General features: G+C 43.6%; 1 protein-coding gene across 1 annotated transcript in view; it reads left to right on the top strand.

Moving 5' to 3' along the window:
* Positions 1 to 2,039: 2,039 nt before the first annotated feature.
* The window catches only part of Ldlrad3 (low density lipoprotein receptor class A domain containing 3), a 238,186-nt gene continuing 218,775 nt past the window's right edge, over positions 2,040 to 21,450 (top strand). The window contains exon 1 of the mRNA XM_048360270.1: positions 2,040 to 2,200. Coding sequence (XP_048216227.1) covers positions 2,155 to 2,200 — 46 coding nt within the window. The 5' untranslated portion in view covers positions 2,040 to 2,154. The remainder of the gene's footprint in view (positions 2,201 to 21,450) is intronic.

The following is a 21,450-nucleotide window of genomic DNA, read 5'->3' on the forward strand; positions in this document are numbered from 1 at the left end:
GAAAATTTGCATAGAAACTTTGAAACTCCCCACCCCCCTGTCAGATGATCTCTTCAGTTTTCTTGGGAATCAGAATGAAACCTTGGGATGTTGAAGCTTTTGGAGAATCTATTTCTATTTCTCACACTTAGAAAACTACTATGTAAAACATATTTGCTATTTCTCCCCCATTTCTGGTTACCTTAAACCATCTTTGATCTTTATTTCATGGGTCAGGACACAAGTTACCTTGAACTCAGGGTCTGGGCATAGTCCCTTAGCTGTTTTGCTAAGTGGTACTCTACCACCTGAGCCACAGCTCCACTTCTGGCTTTTTGCCAATTAATTGGAGATAAACTTTTGAATCATGATCCTTAGATCTCAGACTTTTGAGTAGATACGATTAGAGACATGAACCACTGGTGCTCAGCCATCTTTAATATTTTTCAATTTTTACCTGATCTACTTTACTTTAGCCTTCATGTTTCCAGACCAGAGAAGATAATTAAAAGTTAATGTCACTGAGTTTCAGTTTCTCAGAGGATGCAGACACTCCTTTCGCCCCCTACCCCCAACGAATAGTACTCAGTCCCAGAAACCCACACCATCCTGACAACTTATAGACAATAAATTTCACCTTCTTTTAAGGGGTTGACATGAGGAATGTAGTTTTATATGTTTTGGCAAGTGTGGAGAGTCCTGTAACCACTACAATTAAGATGCAGAATAAGAAAGGCATTTAGTGGCTCATGCCTATAATCCTAGCTACTCAGGAGTTTTAGCCTGGATTTTTTTTTTTTTTTTTTTTTTTTTGCTTAAGCCATCTACCACTTTGAGCCACAGCTCCACTTCCAGTTTTCTGGTGGATAATTGGAGATGAGTTTCATGGACTTTCCAGCAGGGCTGGCTTTGAACTTCGATGATCAGGTCTCAGCCTCCTGAGTAGCTAGGATTATAGGCATGAGCCACGGTACCCAGCTTCATCCATATTTTTTAATGCACCAACATACTATCATTTGTCCATTTGTCACTTAATGGACAGTTGAGTTGTTTTAAAGCTTTTATCAGTTAAAGTATTTACATTAGAGCTGAACACAGGTGGTTCTCATTTGTAATCCTAGCTACTCAGAATGCCAAGATCTGAGGATCCTGATTCAAAGCCAGCCTGGGCATAGAAATCTGTGAGACTCTTATTTCCAAATTAACCACCAAAAAAGCCATAAGTGAAGCTGTGACTCAGTGGTAGAGTGCTAGCCTCAAGTGAAAAGGCTGAGTGTGTGTTCTGGCCCAGAGTTCAAGTCTCAGTATGGGTACCAAAAAAAAGTGTTTTTGTTTTTTTGTTTTTTTGAGGGTGGGTGAGGGTGGAGCTCAGAAGTGGGTGGTATTCATGCTTCTATCAGTCAAATGCACTTAGAGGCAGCTGTTCTTTTTTGCATCTAGGCGCCTGCCCTTTGCATTTCTTTTCCTTTTCTGCAAATGTGGGCTCAAGGGTGCCATTGGCCAAAGTGAGAACCCACGTGTTCCGTGATGTCCGCTTGGCGTTAGTTAGCTCCTGCAGTTTACCTGAGCCCGCAGGAGCATGCGGCCTCTGAGTGGTGCCGGGCGTGTCAGACAAGCAGGTCTAGGGTACCGGGTGCCAGCTTGCCTGAGTCAGACTCCGTATTTTAGCAAGGTCTCCCAGGGTGTCTCAGGCAAGCTTAAAGTTGAGAAGCTCCGGTTGTATTCCACACTCACTACTAAAAATAAACTACCCCCCCCCCCCCCCGCCCCTTCAGAAGAAACTGGCTTTTTGTTCCAACTTTTCCTTTCTCCCCTGGAGTTACACACCCCCTTTTGTAGTGGAATCAAAGAACTCTCGTTGGAGGGGGGCGGGGGCGGTCCAGGATGAACCCCGCATCCTGCGAGGATGGAGGAGCAAAGGGGACCCAGGGTCCAGGCAGCTTCGAGGTCCTCGCAGTCAGGTCTGAGAGGACCGAAGGACCCTCGGAACACCGCGGGCCACGCGCAGCTTGGCCTTGCCCAACTTTGCCGGGCGCTGGGGGCCGGGCCGGGCCAGGGCGGGGACGGGGGGGCGGGCCGGAGGGAGGGGCGGGGCCGGCGCCGAGGGGCGGGGTCGGCCGCGGAGGCCGCGGGGGCAGCGGAGGCGCCGGGGCCAGCGGAGCGGGCGGCCGCGCCATGTGGCTGCTGGGGCCGCTGTGCCTGCTGCTGAGCAGCGCCGCAGGTGAGTGGGGGGCGCACGGTGAACTTCCTCCCTCCTCCGGGGCGCGGGGCTGCGGGGCGCGCGGCCATCCCTCACTCCTACCCTTTCTGTGCGCTCGGGCCCGTGGGTGTGCGCGGAGGGCGGGCCCGGGCTGGCCGGGCCGGCAGGGACCCCGCGAGGGGCCGCGGCGGGGTGCGCGCCCGGCTATTGTGTGGGCGCGCGCCGGTGGTGTTGTCCTGTGTGTGCGGGCGGGGCTTTGTGTGCAGTCCCAGGCTCCGGGGAGCCCGGCGCCTGCCCGGATTGGGCGTCGCTCCAGTGTGTCTTGAGTGTGTCGTGTGTGTGTTGGGGAAACGAGTAGAGGGAAGGGGAGGAGAGGCCGGGAACTCTTCTTCTACGACGCCTGGGCGCTCGGAGCCGCGCCGGCCTCTCTTCCTGAGTTTCAGGCGAGCACCCTCCATCCAGCCTCAGTTTCCTCCCCAGCATCGCGCGCGCAGCACGAGTAGCATCGCCCCGCTTCGTACCATTCACCCCTGGGATTGTGTTTGCCTTGGACGGTAGCGAGAAGCTGGGCTGGATCTGGGAATGATTAGTTCTCTACACGGACCCTGGGCGCGCCGAGAGCATTTATTTCATGGTGTGCCTCGGGCATCCTGACCTGCTTGAGGGGGGGTTGGGGAGGTTGGAGGTTGGGGAGAGGCTGGAAGGGGGCCTTGGGCTTCACCTGAGGCAGGGTAGTGTGGCCATCACACACCTCGTGCTTCCTAGAGGGCTGAGAGAGCTGCCTTCCTCCAAGGCCTCGTGCTGTTCCTAGGAACTTTCCTGCTGATGTGGACACACTCAGAATTCCAGCCCGGAGCCCTTCCCCTTTGCCCCTGCCTGCCGGCCCACCACATCTGTCAGCCACCCCCTCCTTGCCTTAGTCGACCTTGGCCCCTGGTATTTATTTCTGGGCAGCCTCATGATGCCCAGAAAGTGGGTGACAGGGCTTGGTGAATTTTCTTGGGCAGAAAACTCTGCTTGCTTGGCTGGTGTGCCGTGCACATGTCTAATTTGTTTGAATTTTCCAAGTGCTTCTAGCAACTTGGCTAATGAGGTGTCTCTGCTAGTTGTGTTTGCTGGGAATTTTGAGGCTCACTTCTGATCTGTCCTCCGCACATGTAGGTGCTTTAAAGGGAAGTCCCCCATCTCCCATTCCTCCTTCAAGTCTCCTCATCAGAATCTTTAGACCAGTCCGCCTCCTCCCATGACATCATCATCTTCATCCTTCTGAGATTCCATTTAAATGTCTGGGGGGTTCCTGGGCTTCTAGCAAGGAGCTAGGCCTCTTGTGGTGGCTGCTGTGGGTTTAAAACCCTGTCTGGTCTATCTGTTCTTTTTCTGTCCTTCTGGACTTTCAGGCCATCTTTGGGTAGCATTGAGTGGGTATGACTTGTTTGGAGGCTGTTAGAACAGGTCCAGGGCATCTCAGAGATAAAGACCTACCTGGATTCACACATTCTATTCAATAGCCTTGGATTGCTCCTGGTTAACACTCAAGTCTGGAAGTCAGATCATGTGTGTTCAGCTGCTCAAGGGCCAGTAGAGAATGTTGTTTAGGGCATCTCCCTGTTGTATGTATGGGGTTGATTGGATTGTCTCCATTTCTGTAAAAAGTTGTATAGTTATTGTATCTCTCCCTGGTCTGCAGTGGTTAGTGTGTTTGTGTACCTAAAACTGGAGCCAAAATTAGTACAATAGCTGAGGACCACTTCTTGCATCTGTCATATGTGCCCTAGTTACCCCCTAGGAGGCTGAGATCTGGGATTGTGATTTGAGGCCAGTCCTGGCAAGAAAGTCTGGGAGACTCATCTCTAATTAGTTTCCAAAAATCCAAAAGTGGAGCTATGGCTCAAGTGGTTGCCTTGAGCAAAAAAGCTGGGGGACAGCACTCAGTCCCTGAATTCAAGACCCAGTATTGGCACACACACAAGAAGTGTAATAGTTGCAGTGGTGGCAAATGAGGGTTAGGGAGCAATTGTGTCCTTTGGATTATCTGTAGGGTTGCTATGTGTTAGAAACAGCTAGGTTTAGGTGTTTTTCATGTTACACGGAGCATCGTCTTTTATGCATGAATTCCATTTCCATGAGCAGGACTAGTCATTTTTCCAGCTGGATCAGGAGTGTGCCGTCTCCATCTCTCATCTCCACTTCTGTCCTCTTCTGGAAAATGGATAAAACAAGAGGTTATACAAGCCAGTATTTTGTTGTTCAGGAACCTTCTCAGATGTGTGTGTGTGTGTGTGTGTGTGTGTGTGTCTTTCCCTTTGTTTCCATTGTTTGTGTGTTGGAAGGAAAGCATTGATTTGGGCTGCTATTCTTTTTTAATGTATCCTGTTAGACACTCAGCCCCTGTTACTTGGTTAGACACTCGGCCCTTGTTACTTGGTCTGACATTTAGCCATGTGGCCTCTGAGTGGGTGTGGGGTTTATTGCTGGAATCTCGAGGTCGATCTTGGTGGTAGTAGCCATGTCAGATGGGTAGGTGGTCTCCCTTCTGGGTTGACCTTTGCTGAGACTTGTTGACCTTTCCTGCCTGTCAGCGAAGGGGCTACATTTCCCTTGTCCTTCCAAGATTGTAGGTATTGACCTTTTCTCCTGGAAAGATCTGCTTCCATGACTTGAGGGTGGATGTTACTTATTTTTAACTAGCTGAGGAGCTAGCTCCCCACAGCCCAGCTGGCCTAGATGAGACTACACTGAAGTACAAATAAACACACCTCTTGCTTTTCATCTTCAAAGAAGTTCTACTGGAGCTCCCTACTGGGCTGTGAGGTGTTTTTTCCTGACAGCCCACTGGGCCTTGTACCTTAGTTTTGAGTGTGGGAGGAACAGAGAGGGGAGGGGAGCAGAGGAACATGGTTGTTTCTGGGTCTGGAACACTGGTTAGATTCCTTTTGGCCAAAGTTGCCAGGTATGTTCCCAATGAGCCTGTATTGTGACCTTTGTAAAGGTAGAGAATTGGGAGGATTTGGAACACATAGGATTCAGTGATTTTGAATGGAAGACTTGGCCCTATAGCCTTGTGCATTTGGGTGCATGGCAGAGGATTTGTGGTGCACCTCCTGTGTATGAGGTGTTTTATGAGGTGTTTTACTTGCTAGGAGTAACCATCATCTCCTTGACTTTTTCCTAAAGAGATGGTGAGGTAGGATGTCCTAAAGCTCAGGAGAGATCAATAACTTCCAGGATTTCTGTGCTCCTACCTACTCCCCTGCCCCCCCAACTCCCAGCATCTGTGCCTCTCCTTTCAGGAATTTTTGTTAAATAATCCCAGTCCTCATGATTAGCTCATTGATAATTTCTCTTTACCAAATATGCTCACTTTGTCGTCACTGCACTGAATATATTCAAATGGGTCATCAGCTTTCTCTGGAGACAGTTGGTGTTTGTGCCATATAAATTAAATCTCAACCTTTGAGTGAAGATGATGCCAAGGTCCTCTATTCATTGAGCTATATATTTCTCTTTCTCTTTCTCTCTCTCTCTTTCTCTTTCTCTTTCTCTTTCTCTCTTTCTCTCCCTCCCTCTCTTTTTGGTTCTAATCCCAGGATTTGAACTCGGTGCCTAGGTTGGTTTTTTGTTTTTTGTTTTTTCCTCAAAGCTAGCACTCTACCCCTTGAACCACAGCTCTACTTCTGGGTTTGTTTTTTTTTGTGTGTGTGTATGTGTGCTGGGCTGGCTTCAAACTGCAATCCTCAGATCTCAGCCTTTCAAGTAGCTAGGATTACAGGAGTCACCAGTACCTGGCTGTTTTTCTCTTTCCTTATACGTTTCTCATATTTTTTTTGTATTTTAGATTTACAAATCACAGAATACTATGAGATGCATCTTAGAGTGATGGGCTGTTTTTAGCTATGGGAAATCCCCAGGGACAGACCTATTTTTAGTTTTGAGTTTTCTTGTTTGTTCTCTTTCCCTCTTTCTTTGTCTTAGGGATATTTTGGAACTGCTTGGGCGATCCTCACTGTAGTTTGTGGAGGTTTTTTTTATTATTATTATTTTCCAGTGCCTCCCCTTAACAACCAGGGAGAGATTATTGTAAGATGGTGCCTCCTGTGTTGTGTGTGTGTGTGCTTACACATGCTTTCTTTCCATGTGATGGTCGTAAAAGATCTACTTGTTTGGATGCAGGGGAGTATTCTTAAAGGAGAGTGCTGGGAGAGCAGCAGCAAGACACTTTGAAGATGCAACATTTGCTTGTCACATCTTCTGCATGATGTTTAAATTGCTTCCCATATCAGTAGACTCTTGAGGCAGGGTGGCTGCTTAGGCAAAGGGACAGCACATCCTCATTTGCAGGAGAACTGCAGGTTTCCATTGTGAAGGTGCATATAGGAATGAGGTTATTCAAGTTCAGGGTTTCTCATCCTTGGTGTGATTGACATTTTGGACTGAGAGTTTTTGTTGTGTGTGTGGGATCTGCCCTATTCTACCCTAATGTTACCTTTTCTTCCCTCCCTTCCTCCCTCCCTCCCTTTCTTTTTGCCAGTCCTGGGGCTTGAACTCAGGGCCTGAGCACTGCCCCTGGCTTTTTCTTTTTTAATTAAATTTTATTGACAAGGTGATGTATAGAGGGGGCACAGTTACATAATAAGGTAGTGAGTACACTTCTTGTCTTATTTGTTACGCCCTCCCTCATTTTTCTTTCCCTTCCCTAGTTCAGATAAGCATATATACAATATCCAGTGTCCCAAAATCATATACACATATACACATATACCACAGAGGGTACACCAAAGGAAAAAGGAAATTCACCTAGTACATTAAACATAAGAACAACAATAAAATCCTCCTGTTTCATCTCTTGGCGTTCATTTTGCTTAGCCTCATCTTATATAATCATATGTATATAGCTGTTGAGCTATTGTGATCCTCTGATAGGTCTATCCTAGACCTTTTTATGTTTATTAATTGTTTGGTTTTAGAGACATACTGTAAAGTCGCTGACCAAAACATGTGGAAATACCATTTGAAAAGAAGTTTGTCATTTTACAGACATGATCTCTACTGTTCTCTCCCCCCCCAAAAAAACCCCCACATATCAGGGAGACCATGCCCCTTTGTTTTCTGTGTCCTAGGCTTGTCTCACTCAACATTATGTGTTCAAGATCTGACCATTTCCCTGTGAATCCTGGCTTCTTTGTGCTCAAGGCTATCACTCTACCTCTTGAGCAACAGCACCACTTCTGGCTTTTTCTGTTTTCCATGTGGTGCTGAGGAATTGAACCCATGGCTTTGTGCATGCTAGGCAAACACTCTACCACTAAGCCACATTTCCAGCTCCCTAATGTTACATTTTCTGTAGAGTTTTTGTCTCTAGATGTGACTATTGTCTCTAGATGTGACGACCAAAAATGTCTAGATATTACCACCTTCACCCGACTTGAGGAACCTTTGTTGGTGGGAGCAGGTTGCTTTGCCTTCTGCCTTGAGTATTGACTGCTTATTCGAAATTATATGTCTGTGTAGTTTTCTGATGGCTTTGGGACAACAGCTTTATTATGGTCATATGTGTACATAAATATATATTCTGTGCCTGCATGTATACATGTGTGAGTCTGTGTGTGCATGCATGTGTGTGTGCATATACACATTTGTCTCAGTGTCCTCAGGGATTGGTTCCAGGACCTACCTCAGAGAACAAAATCCGTGGTTTCTCAAGTCCTTTTGTATAAAGTGATGTATTATTTATATATAATCTGTGCAAATCCTCTTGTATACTTAACTCCATCTCCAGATTACTTAAAATACTTAATACATGCTGTATTGTTGAAGGAATAATGGTGAGAAAAGTGCATATCTTAAGTATGGATGCAGTTTTCTTCCCAAATACTGTTGCTCAGCAGTGGTTGAGTCTATGGAGCCTGCAGGTAGATACTGAGAGCAGGCTGTATCTGCCCTAGTTAGGTTTTGCTTCCCTTGGCTCTAATCCCACTACCCTGTAAAGTGCTTACATCCTGGAATCTTCTGTTAAATGTACACACCATGCTTTTTCCTTTGGTGTGTAAAAGAGCAGAGCCACTCATTGAAAGCCACTTCCAGGCCTTTTGTTGTTGTGCTTGTTGGTTGTGGGGCTTGAACTCAGGGCCTGGGCTCTGTCCCTAAGCCTCTTTGTGCTCAAGGCTAGCACTCTACCACTTTTTCACAGCACCACTTCCAGTTTCTGAGTGGTTAATTGGAGATAAGAATCTCACAGGCACTTTTCTGACCAGGCTGGCTTTGAACTGCACTCCTCAAATCTCAGCCTCCTTAGTAGTTAGGATTATAGGCATGAGCCACCGGCGCCCAGCCAGGCCTTATTTTGTCATACTGTTTGTGAATTTAAAACATCGGCCAGGCCTTATTTTGTCATACTGTTTGTGAATTTAAAACATTAGCAAATAGTTGCGCATATTATACTGAAATCAGACGAAACAGAAGTAATAACAGGGAAGTATTAGAACTTTCTCTTGTCTTCCTTCCCCTAAGTGACTACTGTTAACTGTCTGGTAAATGTCAGTTTAGCCTGAAGATGGATTTATATGTAAATACACACATAGACACACATACACACACACACACACACACACACACACACACACACACAGAGGATATGTGGCCTCGTACCTGTTTATAGCTTGTTTCTTGCATTTTAACTACTGTATTTCATCAGTTCTGCTTTGAGCCACATGGATGGGTCACCTGCTCCAGTTGTTGACTTGTCTGACATTCCAGAACACTAAGAAGCTTATTTCTTGATTTGGAGAAAGCACTACTTTTACCTCCATGTTAGATGCCCACCATGACAAATCTTCAGCCATTGTATCTTCAGTCTGTTACAGTGCTTGGCTTTTGCCTTGCAAGAAAGTATGGAATTAGAATCTTCAGGTAATAGATATTTGTTTCAGTATTAGGATGTTTATTCTGCTTCCCTGCAGTTTTTCATTTCAATGACATTTTATTTTTTTTAAGTTTTTATTATAAAACTGATGTACAGAGAGGTTACAGTTTCATACGTTAGGCATTGGATACATTTCTTGTACTGTTTGTTACCTTGTCCCTCATCCCCCCATCCCCCCTCCCCCTTACCCTTTCCCCCCCTGAGGTGTTCAGTTCACTTACACCAAACAGTTTTGCAAGTATTGCTTTTGTAGTTGTTTCTCTTTTTTTACCCTGTATCTCTCAATTTTGGTATTCCCTTTCAATTTCCTAGTTCTAATACCAGTATAGACGGTTTCCAATATACTCAGAAAAGATTACAGAGATAGTATAGATACAACCACAGGAAGGTGATACAAGAACATCATCAATAGTAGAAGCTACAGATACACATGGGACGTTGAAAGTAGTTACAACCGTGATATAACAATCGTTTCCATAACATGGAGTTCATTTCACTTAGCATCATCTTAGGTGATCATAAGGGAATAGCTATTGGGCTCTTGTGATCCTCTGCTGTGACTTGCCTAAACCTGTGCTAATTATTCCCAATAAGGGAGACCATAGAGTCCATGTTTCTTTGGGTCTGGCTCACTTCACTTAGTATAATTTTTTCCAAGTCCTTCCATTTCCTTATCAATGACATATTTTATTGCTACCTTTTAAAAGACATTTCTAAGTAGCAGGTACATTCAACCTTGGCTGCACTGACAATGTACGGAACTTGGTAGAAGTGGAAACACCAAGTTCACCCAGAGATCACCAATGACTAATCAATCTTGTCCTGCAGTGTGCTAGCAGAAAGATGCTATTAGTCATTAGGTACATCTTGATGTGATAGCAATGACGTATCGTGTGTGTGTGTGTGTATCCCTAGGGCTTGAACTCAGGCCCTGGGTGCTGACCCTTACTTAGCCTTTTTTGCTCAAGCTAGTTTTCTATCTATCACTTGAGCCACAACTCCACTTCTAGCTTTTTTGGGTAGTTAATAGGCAGGCTTTCCTGCCTAAGCTGGTTTCAAACCACAGTCCTCAGATCTCAGTCTCCTTTGTAGCTAGGCTTACAGATATGAGCTACTAGAGCCTAGGTGAGACATATTTTCTTCACGTCTTTCTTCCAGCCCTTGTATTTCTAGTTATTCTTTTCAAAACAGCTCTAACACACATCATTCCAAAGCTGGAAGTGTGGCCTAGCAAGCCTAGTACTGCAAATCCAATTCAATCCAATCCAAACCAAACCAAACGTATCTTTCCAGTACATGCAGTCTATTCAGGTGGGTAGTGTTCTGTGCCTTGTTACCAGTGAGGAAACTAAAGGTGAAGTCGTTGTTCCCAGCTGCTAGCTGGTGAAATGATTGTAGAATTGATGCTCGGGCTTGCACATCCTTCACCCCTGCTTATCACTGCAGACTCTGCTGCCTTGTGTGCTAGAAAATTACATCTCTGGATAGTGAGGTCAATTCTTACTCTCTCACTGCTGTGTTGGATAGCATTGCTTGCTCAACAGCCATCCCAAGTTGCCTGCCGGTGAAGATTATGCAATTTGACAGAGGGAAGCTGGTGCTGGTGTACTACCATTCTCCTGGGTGGTGAACTTGCTATGATGGGAGTTCAGTAATCCAGTTATTTTAGCACCTCAAGACTTGTCTTTAAATATGTTAATGATAGAGAGACTTTTCTTTTCTTTTGAAGGAAATGTTTTACTGGATACCAGTAAAAAACAATTTCTTTTTGGAACAGTGCTTAGTGACATGGGAAAAGACCCACTATTTAAAAAACAACAACAAACAAAAACAACTCTTGAAGTAGATTTTTCTAGACCAAAATAGAATGTTGATGGTAATGTCTCATATACAAAGAGAAATTTAAATTAAAAACAATCTCTCTCTGACCCTAAGCTTCAGCTGTCATGATTTATGAATGGGAAAACCTGGTTTTGAACTGATGATTAATTTCATTTACAGTGGCAGATAAAGATGCTAGAAGTCATTGGTCCTGTGTGATACTTCAAGCCATCGAGCTCTTGTGGACATTGGTGCATTTGAGAAAGGAGATTGCTTCAAGTCTGTGACGTGTTAATAACCATAGGCAGAACAGAATGAATTTTAGGGTTTTAAACTTTCCCTCCTGAGATCTTTCTAGAAAACCAAGAACCAGATTCTCCTTTTAATGAGTCATCCTGATAGCAAGAGCCCAGTGGTAAGTCAGATGAGCTCTCTGGTACCCAAATCCAACTGTGAGTTTTGACAGACAAATGGCACAGTGTGAGGCTGAGACTGTCTGTGTTCTGCAAAAATGGCCACAGAGACGGAGGACCTCATTTTAGCTTACTCTGGAATAGGTCATTGGTTTCCGGAGGGATGTGGAGTACATGAACAACTTGATTTAGGAGACTTGTAAACCCAAGGTGCCAGTCTTCCAGGGGTAGTTGGTATACTCGTGTGTGTGTGTGTGTGTGTGTGTGTGTATGTGTGTGTGTGTTGGCATGGAGAAATGAAAGTATGAACGCTGTTTCATTTTATTGCATTAGAAAGCCCTGCTTATGATTGTAAGGCCCAGAGAGGTTAGTGGGGATAATGTTGCGAGTGTGTCGTTTCTGACCCTGTGCTTGGAACATTTTCCCTCAGCATTAGCCCTGAATCAGAGCACTGTTCTCCAGGGGTCATTACACGAACTGGAAATGGCTGAAAAATGAGCCCTAGTCACACTCGCAGTTCCAAAGCCAGTGGAAGCCTTGATTGGTTTGGAAAGTTCTAAATTTAACTTTCTTCTTTATTATAAAAATGAAATGAGGGTGTTTGGGGAAGATGGAGAATCGATGAACAACACAAGGAATTCATTGTATCATAACTAAAGCCATAAAATAAAGAACGGTTGATGCTAAGAGAAAACAGAACAGAACAGGACTGAATAAGGTGTTTTCAAAGCAAGTTTGTGAAAACATTGTTGTAGGTGTGACTAAAAAGTTGTAATACTGGCATGTGAGTTCAGCTGGCTGGAACCAAAGGAGGCAGAGTGGAAAGGCATGAGGATAACTGTTGTAAAAGACTTGAAATTGACAAGAGTGACTTTTGCATCTGGAATATTCTAGTTTATTGGAAGATGCAATGAATCTTGTAAATACTGTTGAGGAAGTATGAACATGAATGGAGCCTGTGATAGCAGTGATGTAGTAGGGTTAAGATTTAGCCTTCCTCAGATTCGTTGATGTTAACTGCATGATAATGGCGTACAAAGAAAGCTAATAGAAAATAGAAAGTTGTTCTTTTTTTTAATAACAGATACTACCAGAGCAGAGATGACCAGAAATTAAATATGACCAGACATCAAATATTCACTCAGAAAAAGGAACACCACTGTGAATCAATGGATGTTTTGAAAGTGCCCATGAAGTGGGGCTCTCTGCCACAGTCCTGAACATAGTGCCGATCCATGAGGCAGGAGGGGTCCTTTGCCTTCTCTGATGTCTGCCTTTTTAGCTGTAACTTGCCTCAGTCAGCATTGTGTCAGCCACCCGGTGAGGTTTCCTGTAAGTCACCTACAGGAGAAATTAGAACAATCCCTGCAGATAGTAACAACAAACTTGAAGATTAGGAACCAAGGGGAGAGTCAGGTGAAGCCATGGTAACACTTGAACATCCATGTTCATGGCTGTATTATTCACCATTACCAAGTTATGGAAACAGTCCAGATTCTCCTCAGTGGATGAATGGATCAAGAAACTGTGACACACACACATACACACACACACACACACACACTTACTTGAATTTTACTCATTCATCAGGAAGAATGATATGATGATATGATGTCATTCATAGGGAATTGAATGGACCTGGAAAAAATTACGTTAAGGGAAGAAAGGCTTGCAGAGACAGAGGAACATGTTTTCTCTCTCATATGTGGAAGTTAGATCTAACTTAAAAATATCTATGCAAACACATAGGCCTATATGCATTGTTATTATATATACATCTATGTATACACACAAATGTATAAACTGAAGTATAGTATATGCAGCGGAGATTCCAGTGGTATAGCTCTTTTGAAGAACTAATCTACAGATAACAAAATGAATACAAGGAAGCTGGAGCATGTGTTGCAGGGGAGCATATGAACAGAGAGAGGAAAGGGGTGGTGAATTCAGGCATAATATGCAAAGTACATATGTGATAATGGAGCTAGGTAAGTAAAGTGAGGGGATGAGTTGAGTCAGGAGAGATTGGGGGAGAACGAGAGGGATGACATAGATCAAAATACATTACACTCACAAACTACCATATTGAGTTGAAACCCCTTTGTACAATTACCTAAAGATAATTAAACATAGATAAATAAATGAATAAAAATAAATAAAAGAAATTTTCCTGGCCCAAGCTAACTTTGCCTTTGATGACAAATTATTTTCCTCCTCCAAATTCTGGAACAGGCTTATTGACTTCCAGAGACTTAACGAGATCTTCACAAGAGACAACCTTGGCTTATAAAGACAAAGTAAAAGGCCTTGGAGAGGAAAATGGATTACAGTGATTTCAAACCAGGTGATAAATGATACACATACATACATTGTGAGACTAGAAAGTGGCTGAACCCAAGGATTCTGACAGGTTAATGAAATCTGCTGTGTGTCTTAATTCCACTTGCAGGGAGTTTACATAGTGTACTAAATGAATAGGAGAATATACTAAGAGGAGAAAGTCGAAGTTCTATTTTATAAAGTATTAGTGTTTAAAAAGAAATACTCTGCCAGGTGCTGGTGGTTCATGCCTGTAATTGTAGCTACTCAGGAGGCTGAGATCTGAGTATTGGGATTCAAAGGCAGCCTTGGGCAGGAAAGTCTGCGAGACTCTTATTTCCAATAAACTACCAAAAGAAGCTGGAAGTGGAGCTGTGGCTCAAGGGATAGAGCAATAGCTTTGTGCAAAAAGAAGCTCAAAGATAGCACCCAGGCTCTGAGCTCAAGTAAATAAATTCTACAAAACTAAATCTTCTGGTCTAGTTTTAAAGGAAATAGCAGGGTGCTGGTGGCTCATGTCTGAAATTTTAGCTACTCAGAAGGCTGAGATCTGAGGATCCCTGTTTGAAGCTAGCTCAGGCAGAAAAGTCCCTGTGAGACTCTCACCTCCAATTAACCACTCAAAAACTGGGAGTGGTGCTCTGGCTCAAGTGGTAGAGTGCTAGCCTTGAGCACAAAGAGGCTTAGGGAAAGTGCCTGACTGAGTTCAAGCCCCACAACTGGCAAAAGAAAAAAAAAAGGAAATAAAAAGTTAACTAGTGAAACCATGCACGAATGATTCTAGCAAGGAAGCACCTCAATTAATATAATTTTTTTTTTGGTTGTGGGGCTTGAACTTAGGGAATATAATCTTTTAGAGAAAGAAAAGGGAGACATAAATACAACAATTATAACACTAAATCCAAAACAAAATGTTACTAACCTTTTTATTTGGACAGAAAAACACCCATTTTTTCTTATAACTACTGTGTGCTAACTGATTGTGCTACTGGAGCGCCTCATCTTTTTTTTCTTTTTTTTTCCAGTCTTGGGGCTTAAACTTAGGGCCTGAGCACTGTCCCTGGCTTCTTTTTGCTCAAGGCTAGCACTCTACCACTTGAGCCACAGCACCACTTCTGGCTTTTTCTGTATATGTGGTGCTTAGGAATTGAACCCAGGGCTTCATGTATATGAGGCAAGCACTCTACCACTAGGCCATATTCCCAGCCCCTCATCTTTTCTTTATAGGAAAGCCTGACAAAAACAAAAAACACAGGAGATAGAAATAGACTACAAAATTAGTGTCAGATAAGTAATTTTGTAGCACTAAGCATTGAAATGAACAAAACAGAGTGGCTAAAGCTTTCCAGCATAGGGGGGAGGAGAGTCAGGGTAGTGGGGAAAAAAGGAGACGGGGGAACACTATTCTACAAGAAATGTACTTTTTACCTTCCTTACTTATGTAACTAACTGTAACCCCTTGGTACATCACCTTTACAATAAAATGAAATATTATATATTTTTTAAAAAGGTGTATTGAACCAGATATCTGACCATCTACATGAGGAACTGAGAGGATTGTGAACATCATGGAAGTGTGTGGAAGGTTTTCTAAGTATAAAGGTAGTGTCCAGAAGTTTAAAATAGTTATAGAATACATAGGTTTAATGGATTAAAAAAAAGTTGCTGGGTAGGTTAATGCTGGAAGCTAAAGGACCTTTGGTAGGTAGAAAGGTATGGGAGTTGGGGTGGGCCTGACCAGTTCTCTCGGAACCTCAGGCTTCCCCCCATCTTTGTCTATAGTGATATTGGCTGACTGAAGTTTCTCTACTGATGAGTGGAGAAGGAAGTCTGATGATTCCTGAGAAGAAAAGCATATTTTTGCTTCTATATAGGATTAAGCATTTACATGATTTCAATTATTAGGAAATCCTTTCCTGGCTGTTTATAACGTGTTCTGTTTTAAGATGATTTATCCTGTGGATTATTGGGTAGAGCTTTGCTCCCCAGAGTACCTGCACAGCCTGGATTGGAATCTATATGCTAACACATCCTATGTATGCATATGAAAGTTGGAGAAAGCACTGACTGGGAACTAAGGACACAGGCTCTGTGAGAGCCTGCCCTGCTTCAGATTCCAGCTCTCATCATGACCTTGACTGAGATTCTTAAAAGTTTTCAGTCATCCCCCCATCTTCATCTGTAAATAGGGAGAATAATGGTCCTCACCACATGGAATGTTCTAAAAATGATAAAGCAAAGTGCTTACTTCCCCCTCCTCCCCTCGTCCATGTCCTCCCCATCCATGGCTTCTTCCTCCCCTTTCTTCCCCTTCTATTCCTTTACTTCCCCCTCCTCCTCTTCCTCGTCCTCATCTCCCCTCTCTCCTTCTTTCTTCTTCTTCCTATACTGGAGTTTGAGCTCAGGGCCTCATGCTCTCAGTTGGCTTTTTCTGCTCAAGGCTGTTGCCCTATCACTACTTGACCCACATCTACACTTTCAGATTTTTGCTGAGAGTCTTTTGGAGTTATCTGTTCTGGCCAGTTTCAAACCATGATCCTCAGATCTCAGCCTCCTAAGTAGCTAGGATTACAGGTGTGAGCCACCAGAACCTAGAGCTGATGAGGATTCTTTTTAAAAAAGTTTTATTTTTGTCTTTAAGTAGTTGTACGAAGGAGTCACCATTCCACAAAGTAGTATATGAATCTTAATCAATGTCAACCCTTTCATTCTCCCCCATTCCTTCTAACCCTCCCTTCCTCAATTTTCTTTTTTTGGGGGGCATTTTATTTATTTTTAGTCATTTTATTAACCATTATTAATGGTATGAGGTTGCAGTTTCATTATGCTCTTTTCATAATATATTTAAAGTGTTTTATTATAATAAATCATTATTACCAAGGTTAGGGTTAGGGTTCTGGATGGAATTAAAGTTAGGGATAGAGAAATAGAAAAAATTTATTTACATTATTGTAAAGGTGATATACAGAGGGGCCTTCCTCAATTTTCTTGATTTTGTAGAATATACGTTGAGGGGCTGGGGATATGGCCTAGTGGCAAGAGTGCTTGCCTCCTATACATGAGGCCCTGGGTTCAATTCCCCAGCACCACATATACAGAAAATGGCCAGAAGTGGCGCTGTGGCTCAAGTGGCAGAGTTCTAGCCTTGAGCAAAAAGAAGCCAGGGACAGTGCTCAGGCCCTGAGTCCAAGGCCCAGGACTGGCCAAAAAAAATATAGAATATATGTTGAATTTCATGACTGCATTCACCCCTCCCTCCTCTTCATTTGGCTGATGTGCATTCTGAGATAATTAAGAGGAGAGGTGCATACAAGCTAGAGGAGGCTTCTGCCAGTGTAACTCATGCTGTTTCACAGGAAGGGCCTTTTGTTTTTGTTTTTGTTTTTGGTCATGGGGCTTGAACTCAGGGCCCTCACCTTAGCACTTTACCACTTTGAGCCAAAGCACCACTTCTGGTTTTCTGGTGGTTCACTGGAGATGTGAGTCTCATGGATTTTCCTGCCTGGTCTGGTTTTATTAACTGAAATATGCCCAACCCAGCCAAGCCAGTGGTATCCTCTCTTGCAAGTCATTTCCTTGTCTGCACATGAGATAACTGTACTTGTTCCATCTGGTTGTGAGGATGGTTGTGACAATCCCACAGAACCGTTTAGGTGACCCATCTAGTAAGAGAGCGAGAACGCTGGGCGCATCTATGTTTCATATTGTAGTAGTGTTTTATATGGTAAGTAGGCAGTCTCAATATGCTAGGAAGAACCTAAAACATAGTTAACTCCATTCAAGTCCCTTAAATGGTTTGGGAGTTCTGAGATTATTTGTGACAACCTTGTTCATAATGACTGTGCACCAAAAGATGGCCATGTGTGAACAAGTTCAGATTAGATGAGAAAACACAGTTTCCTAGCCACCCTGGGCCATTTTCAAGTGCCCAGTAGCCCCTGTGGCTCAAGCTCTGCCATACTGGATTGTCTAATAGATCTGGTAGTCTGATAGTCTGATAGTCTGATAGAGAAGGTGTCAGATATTACAGAATGTTCTGGTGGGTGGCCAGGAAAAGGAGAAGAGGATCCTGCCAGAGCAGGATGACTTACATGTGCAGTGTGTGTATGTATGTTGGGTCTAGACTGTCCCCTGTGCCTGAGGCGTAGCAGTTTCTTTATTTTTCTCGACTTACTGAGATCTGGGCCATGGGTGTTGACATTCACCCAAAGTTGGATGTTTGACCTGTGCTAGTGATTGTGTACCCTCTTGCTCTGGTAAGTTCTGTCAGGACTCTTGGGTACAGGACAGCCATTGGTGTCTCTACTGCCTTTCTGTTTTTCTTTGTGTGCCCATACTGGGGCTTGAACTCAGGGCCAAATGGCATGGGCTCTTCTTGTGTAGATCTTTTGTTCAAGGCTGGTGTCCTACCAACTTGACCCACAGCTCCACTGCTGGCTTTTTTTACTGGTTCGTCGGAGATTAGAGTCTCTTGGTTTTGTTTTCAACTGGCTTCAACCCAGGATCCTCAGATCACATTCTCCTGAATAGTGAGGATTGTAGGTGTGAGCTACTGGCACATAGCCCTTCACTGCTTTTTGTTTTAAAGCCTGTGGGCTAGTGTTGGACCTTCCACACTCTTATTCTGACCCCCCTTTTCCATCTGTTAATTTTTCCTTTGCATTTAGTGGCAGTAATTTTTTTAGAATTGGGGAAGAGAAGCCATCTTGCTCTCTCCTTCCTTCATCTTGGTAGGGAAATGTAACCTGCAGGATAGAAATGGACAGGAGGAAATATTTGCAAACACATCCTCTTTCTCTGGTTGGTTTGACTGGGGAGGAATGTGGTTCCCCAGCTGGTTTTCTTCCAGACAGCTAGGTGCAGCCACGAGGAGTGGGTGCTGTCTGTCCTTGCTGTTAGTGATGTAGAGGCTGTTTGCAGGCAGTGTCTCAGGGAAGTTTCCTATTTTTACCCTTCAGAATTTGGCTAGTAAGCCTCCTTTTCTAGAAAATTCTCCTTCCAGATTCAGCACCCATCCCAGAATTAATATCCGGCTTTCAGTCAGCTGCTTTTACTTCACATTCGCTTATGTTGTTCATGCAGTATTGCAGCTTATGCTTGTTCCCTGTTCAGCCCACAATATTAAACCCAGATGGTTTTAAGAGTAATGTAAGTGCTTTGAAGTGTATACTTTTTGTGTGTGTTGGTCTTGAGGCTTAAACTGAGGGGCTTAAGTGCTGTCACATCGCCACTTGTGGCTTTTTAAATTGGATATATGAGTCTCACAGACTTCCTTGCCCGGGCTGGCTTTGAACTGTGATCTTCAAATCTCAGCCTTCCCAAGCAGCTAGGATTATAGGTGTGAACCACTGGTGCTTTGCTGAAAAGTGTTTTCTTTTTTGTTTTTGCTTTTTGTCAGTTATGGGGCTTGAACTGAGTGCCTGGGTGCTGTCCCTAGACTCATTTGCTCAAGGCTAGTGCTCTACTACTTCGAGCCATAGCACTGCTTCTGGTTTTCTGGTGGTTAACTGGAGATAAGAATCCCACGAATCTTCCTTCCCTAGGCTGGCTTTGAACCACCATCCTCATATTTCAGCCTTCTGAGTAGCTAGGATTGCAAGGGTGAGCCACCAGCTCACAGCGAAGTGTGTATGTTTTAATGATTTTAGAATCCTACAATATTTCAAGCATCACAGAAAACCAAACACTGAGACAAATACTACCTATCACATGGGTTTATTAGATCTAATGTTGAGCATTTAAATTCAGACTTCTTTCTTAAAAATTTATTTTGATAGTAGTGAGGTTTGAACTCAGGAACTTATCTTTTTTAAAACAAATTTCTAGAAATGGTAATTTATTGAACATTATGGTCTCAGAATGACAGTGGAGTCATTTCAACGATAAGGCAGTGCCAAAACCTTTCACCATCTTATCTTTTAAAAATTGTTGTTATTATTAGGGAGTTGTACAAAGGGGTTACAATTTCATAAGTCAGGTAATGAGCACAGTGCTTCTTGGACAGCTTCCTTCACTTTCCTCCATTACCCACAAGTTGCTTGGCTGATCTTTTTTCTCAAAGTAGAATTGCTGATCAAAGGTCTGAGCCAGTGGTGGTGACTTTGCTGTGATGTGGTCTTGCCCCTTGAGACGCTCCCTAGGGGGACTTTCGATTGCCCAATTCCTTGGCTCTGAGTGTTTAGAACTCATTAGCCTTTCCTAAGGGCAACCAGGGAACTCACTGTGGTTCTGGTTTGCTGTCACCTGATTTCTGGGGAGGGAGTGTGGTAGGTTGAGGTCAGTGTGACCCCTGTGGGGTATTTCTTCCATTTCCCTCCTTCCTGAGATCTCCTGCCTTTATCATGCTTTTGAAATACATTCAAATAGCCCTTTTATCTTTGATGGCTTTGGAGTTTGGATTTGAACTTGTCTATGAACTCTAGAGGATAGACAACCTCTTTCATGGCCAAGGACTCATTGAAGGGCAGTGCTAAGAAGGACTCTAGAAGCCGAGTCCTGAGAATTCCTGATATATTCTGGGTTTGCTGCTCCTCCAAACAGCTCAACCAAGCCTGTTTTCATCTCTGTAGAAAGTCCTAGTTTCTATCCTTACTTTTGGATTGGGGAGGAGGGCACACATTCTCTGTGGGGCCACCATGAAGACTGAGTAGTTCCATATGTTTGTTCCATGCTGGCTCTGGGGGGCTCGTAGCTGCTTCTGAGGGGCTCTTGAGTTTCCTGGGCTCTCTGGAGCTCCAGCACATGCAACAATTCTCACACTGTTGGAGTCTCAGAGGCTTTGAAATTAGAAATGTCCTTTTTCTCTTAAGTGTATTCAGGGGAAAACAGGCTGATGAGTATCTTTCTCATTTAAATTTCATAGATTTAAGAGCAAGAGGATGGAACAGAAGGAGAGAAATGAAAATCTCTTTAGACTTGAATTATTTGCATGCATATATAGGACACCAAAAAAAAGGAGATTAGTGGATTAAGAACCCAACATGGATGAACAAAGTAGGGTAAGTGGCTGGTTTTATAAAATAAAACTGAAGCCACCCCAAAACTGGTACTCTGAGTGAAAAATATCATGGTAATATGGTAAAAAGTCAAGATAGAATTTTCATATAATCCAAACACTGTAGTGATGGGGCAATGGGAAGCAAATAGAGCCACAAAGTGACAGACAATTGGAACTGGGAGCCATTTCCTAAGGATAATGGACTTAAATTCCACTGGATTCATTCCCCCTCCCCCTCCCCCAGTACTGGGGTTTGAATTCAGGATCTTATGTTCATTCACCTTGCTTGCTCAGCTGGTGCTTTGCCATTTGAACCATGCCTCCAGATTTGCTTTCTGCTGGTTACTTTAGAGGTGGAGTCTCAGGAACTTTTCTCTGCAGGCTGGCTTTTAACCTTGATCCTCAGATTTCCGCTTCCTGAGTAACTAGGATTACAGGCATGAGCCTACGTATCCAGCCTAGATTTAGTTTTTAATTACTGTCCATTTGCATTGTCAGCAGCAGTTTTGGTATGAGTGTGTGTGTGTGTGTGTGTGTGTGTGTGTGTGTGTTACATACACACACAAAGAGAAATGTTACTTGGTTCTAGGAAGACATTGAACATTGGATATAAGCAGTCTGCACGCCCTATCTGCTTACCATCCATTTTTCTTATGGCCTACTCGTGATATTACTGGTGTTTAGAACAATTACTTATCATTGTTTCCTTACTTGTAATACAGTGAATGTGGTGGATGTGGTTGGATATTCAGTTTTCCCCTGACCTTAAGTCATAAAGACTTGATGGGAGAGGAAAACTGTA

This window comes from Perognathus longimembris, chromosome 13 (genome assembly GCF_023159225.1).
Source record: "Perognathus longimembris pacificus isolate PPM17 chromosome 13, ASM2315922v1, whole genome shotgun sequence".
NCBI lineage: Eukaryota > Metazoa > Chordata > Mammalia > Rodentia > Heteromyidae > Perognathus > Perognathus longimembris.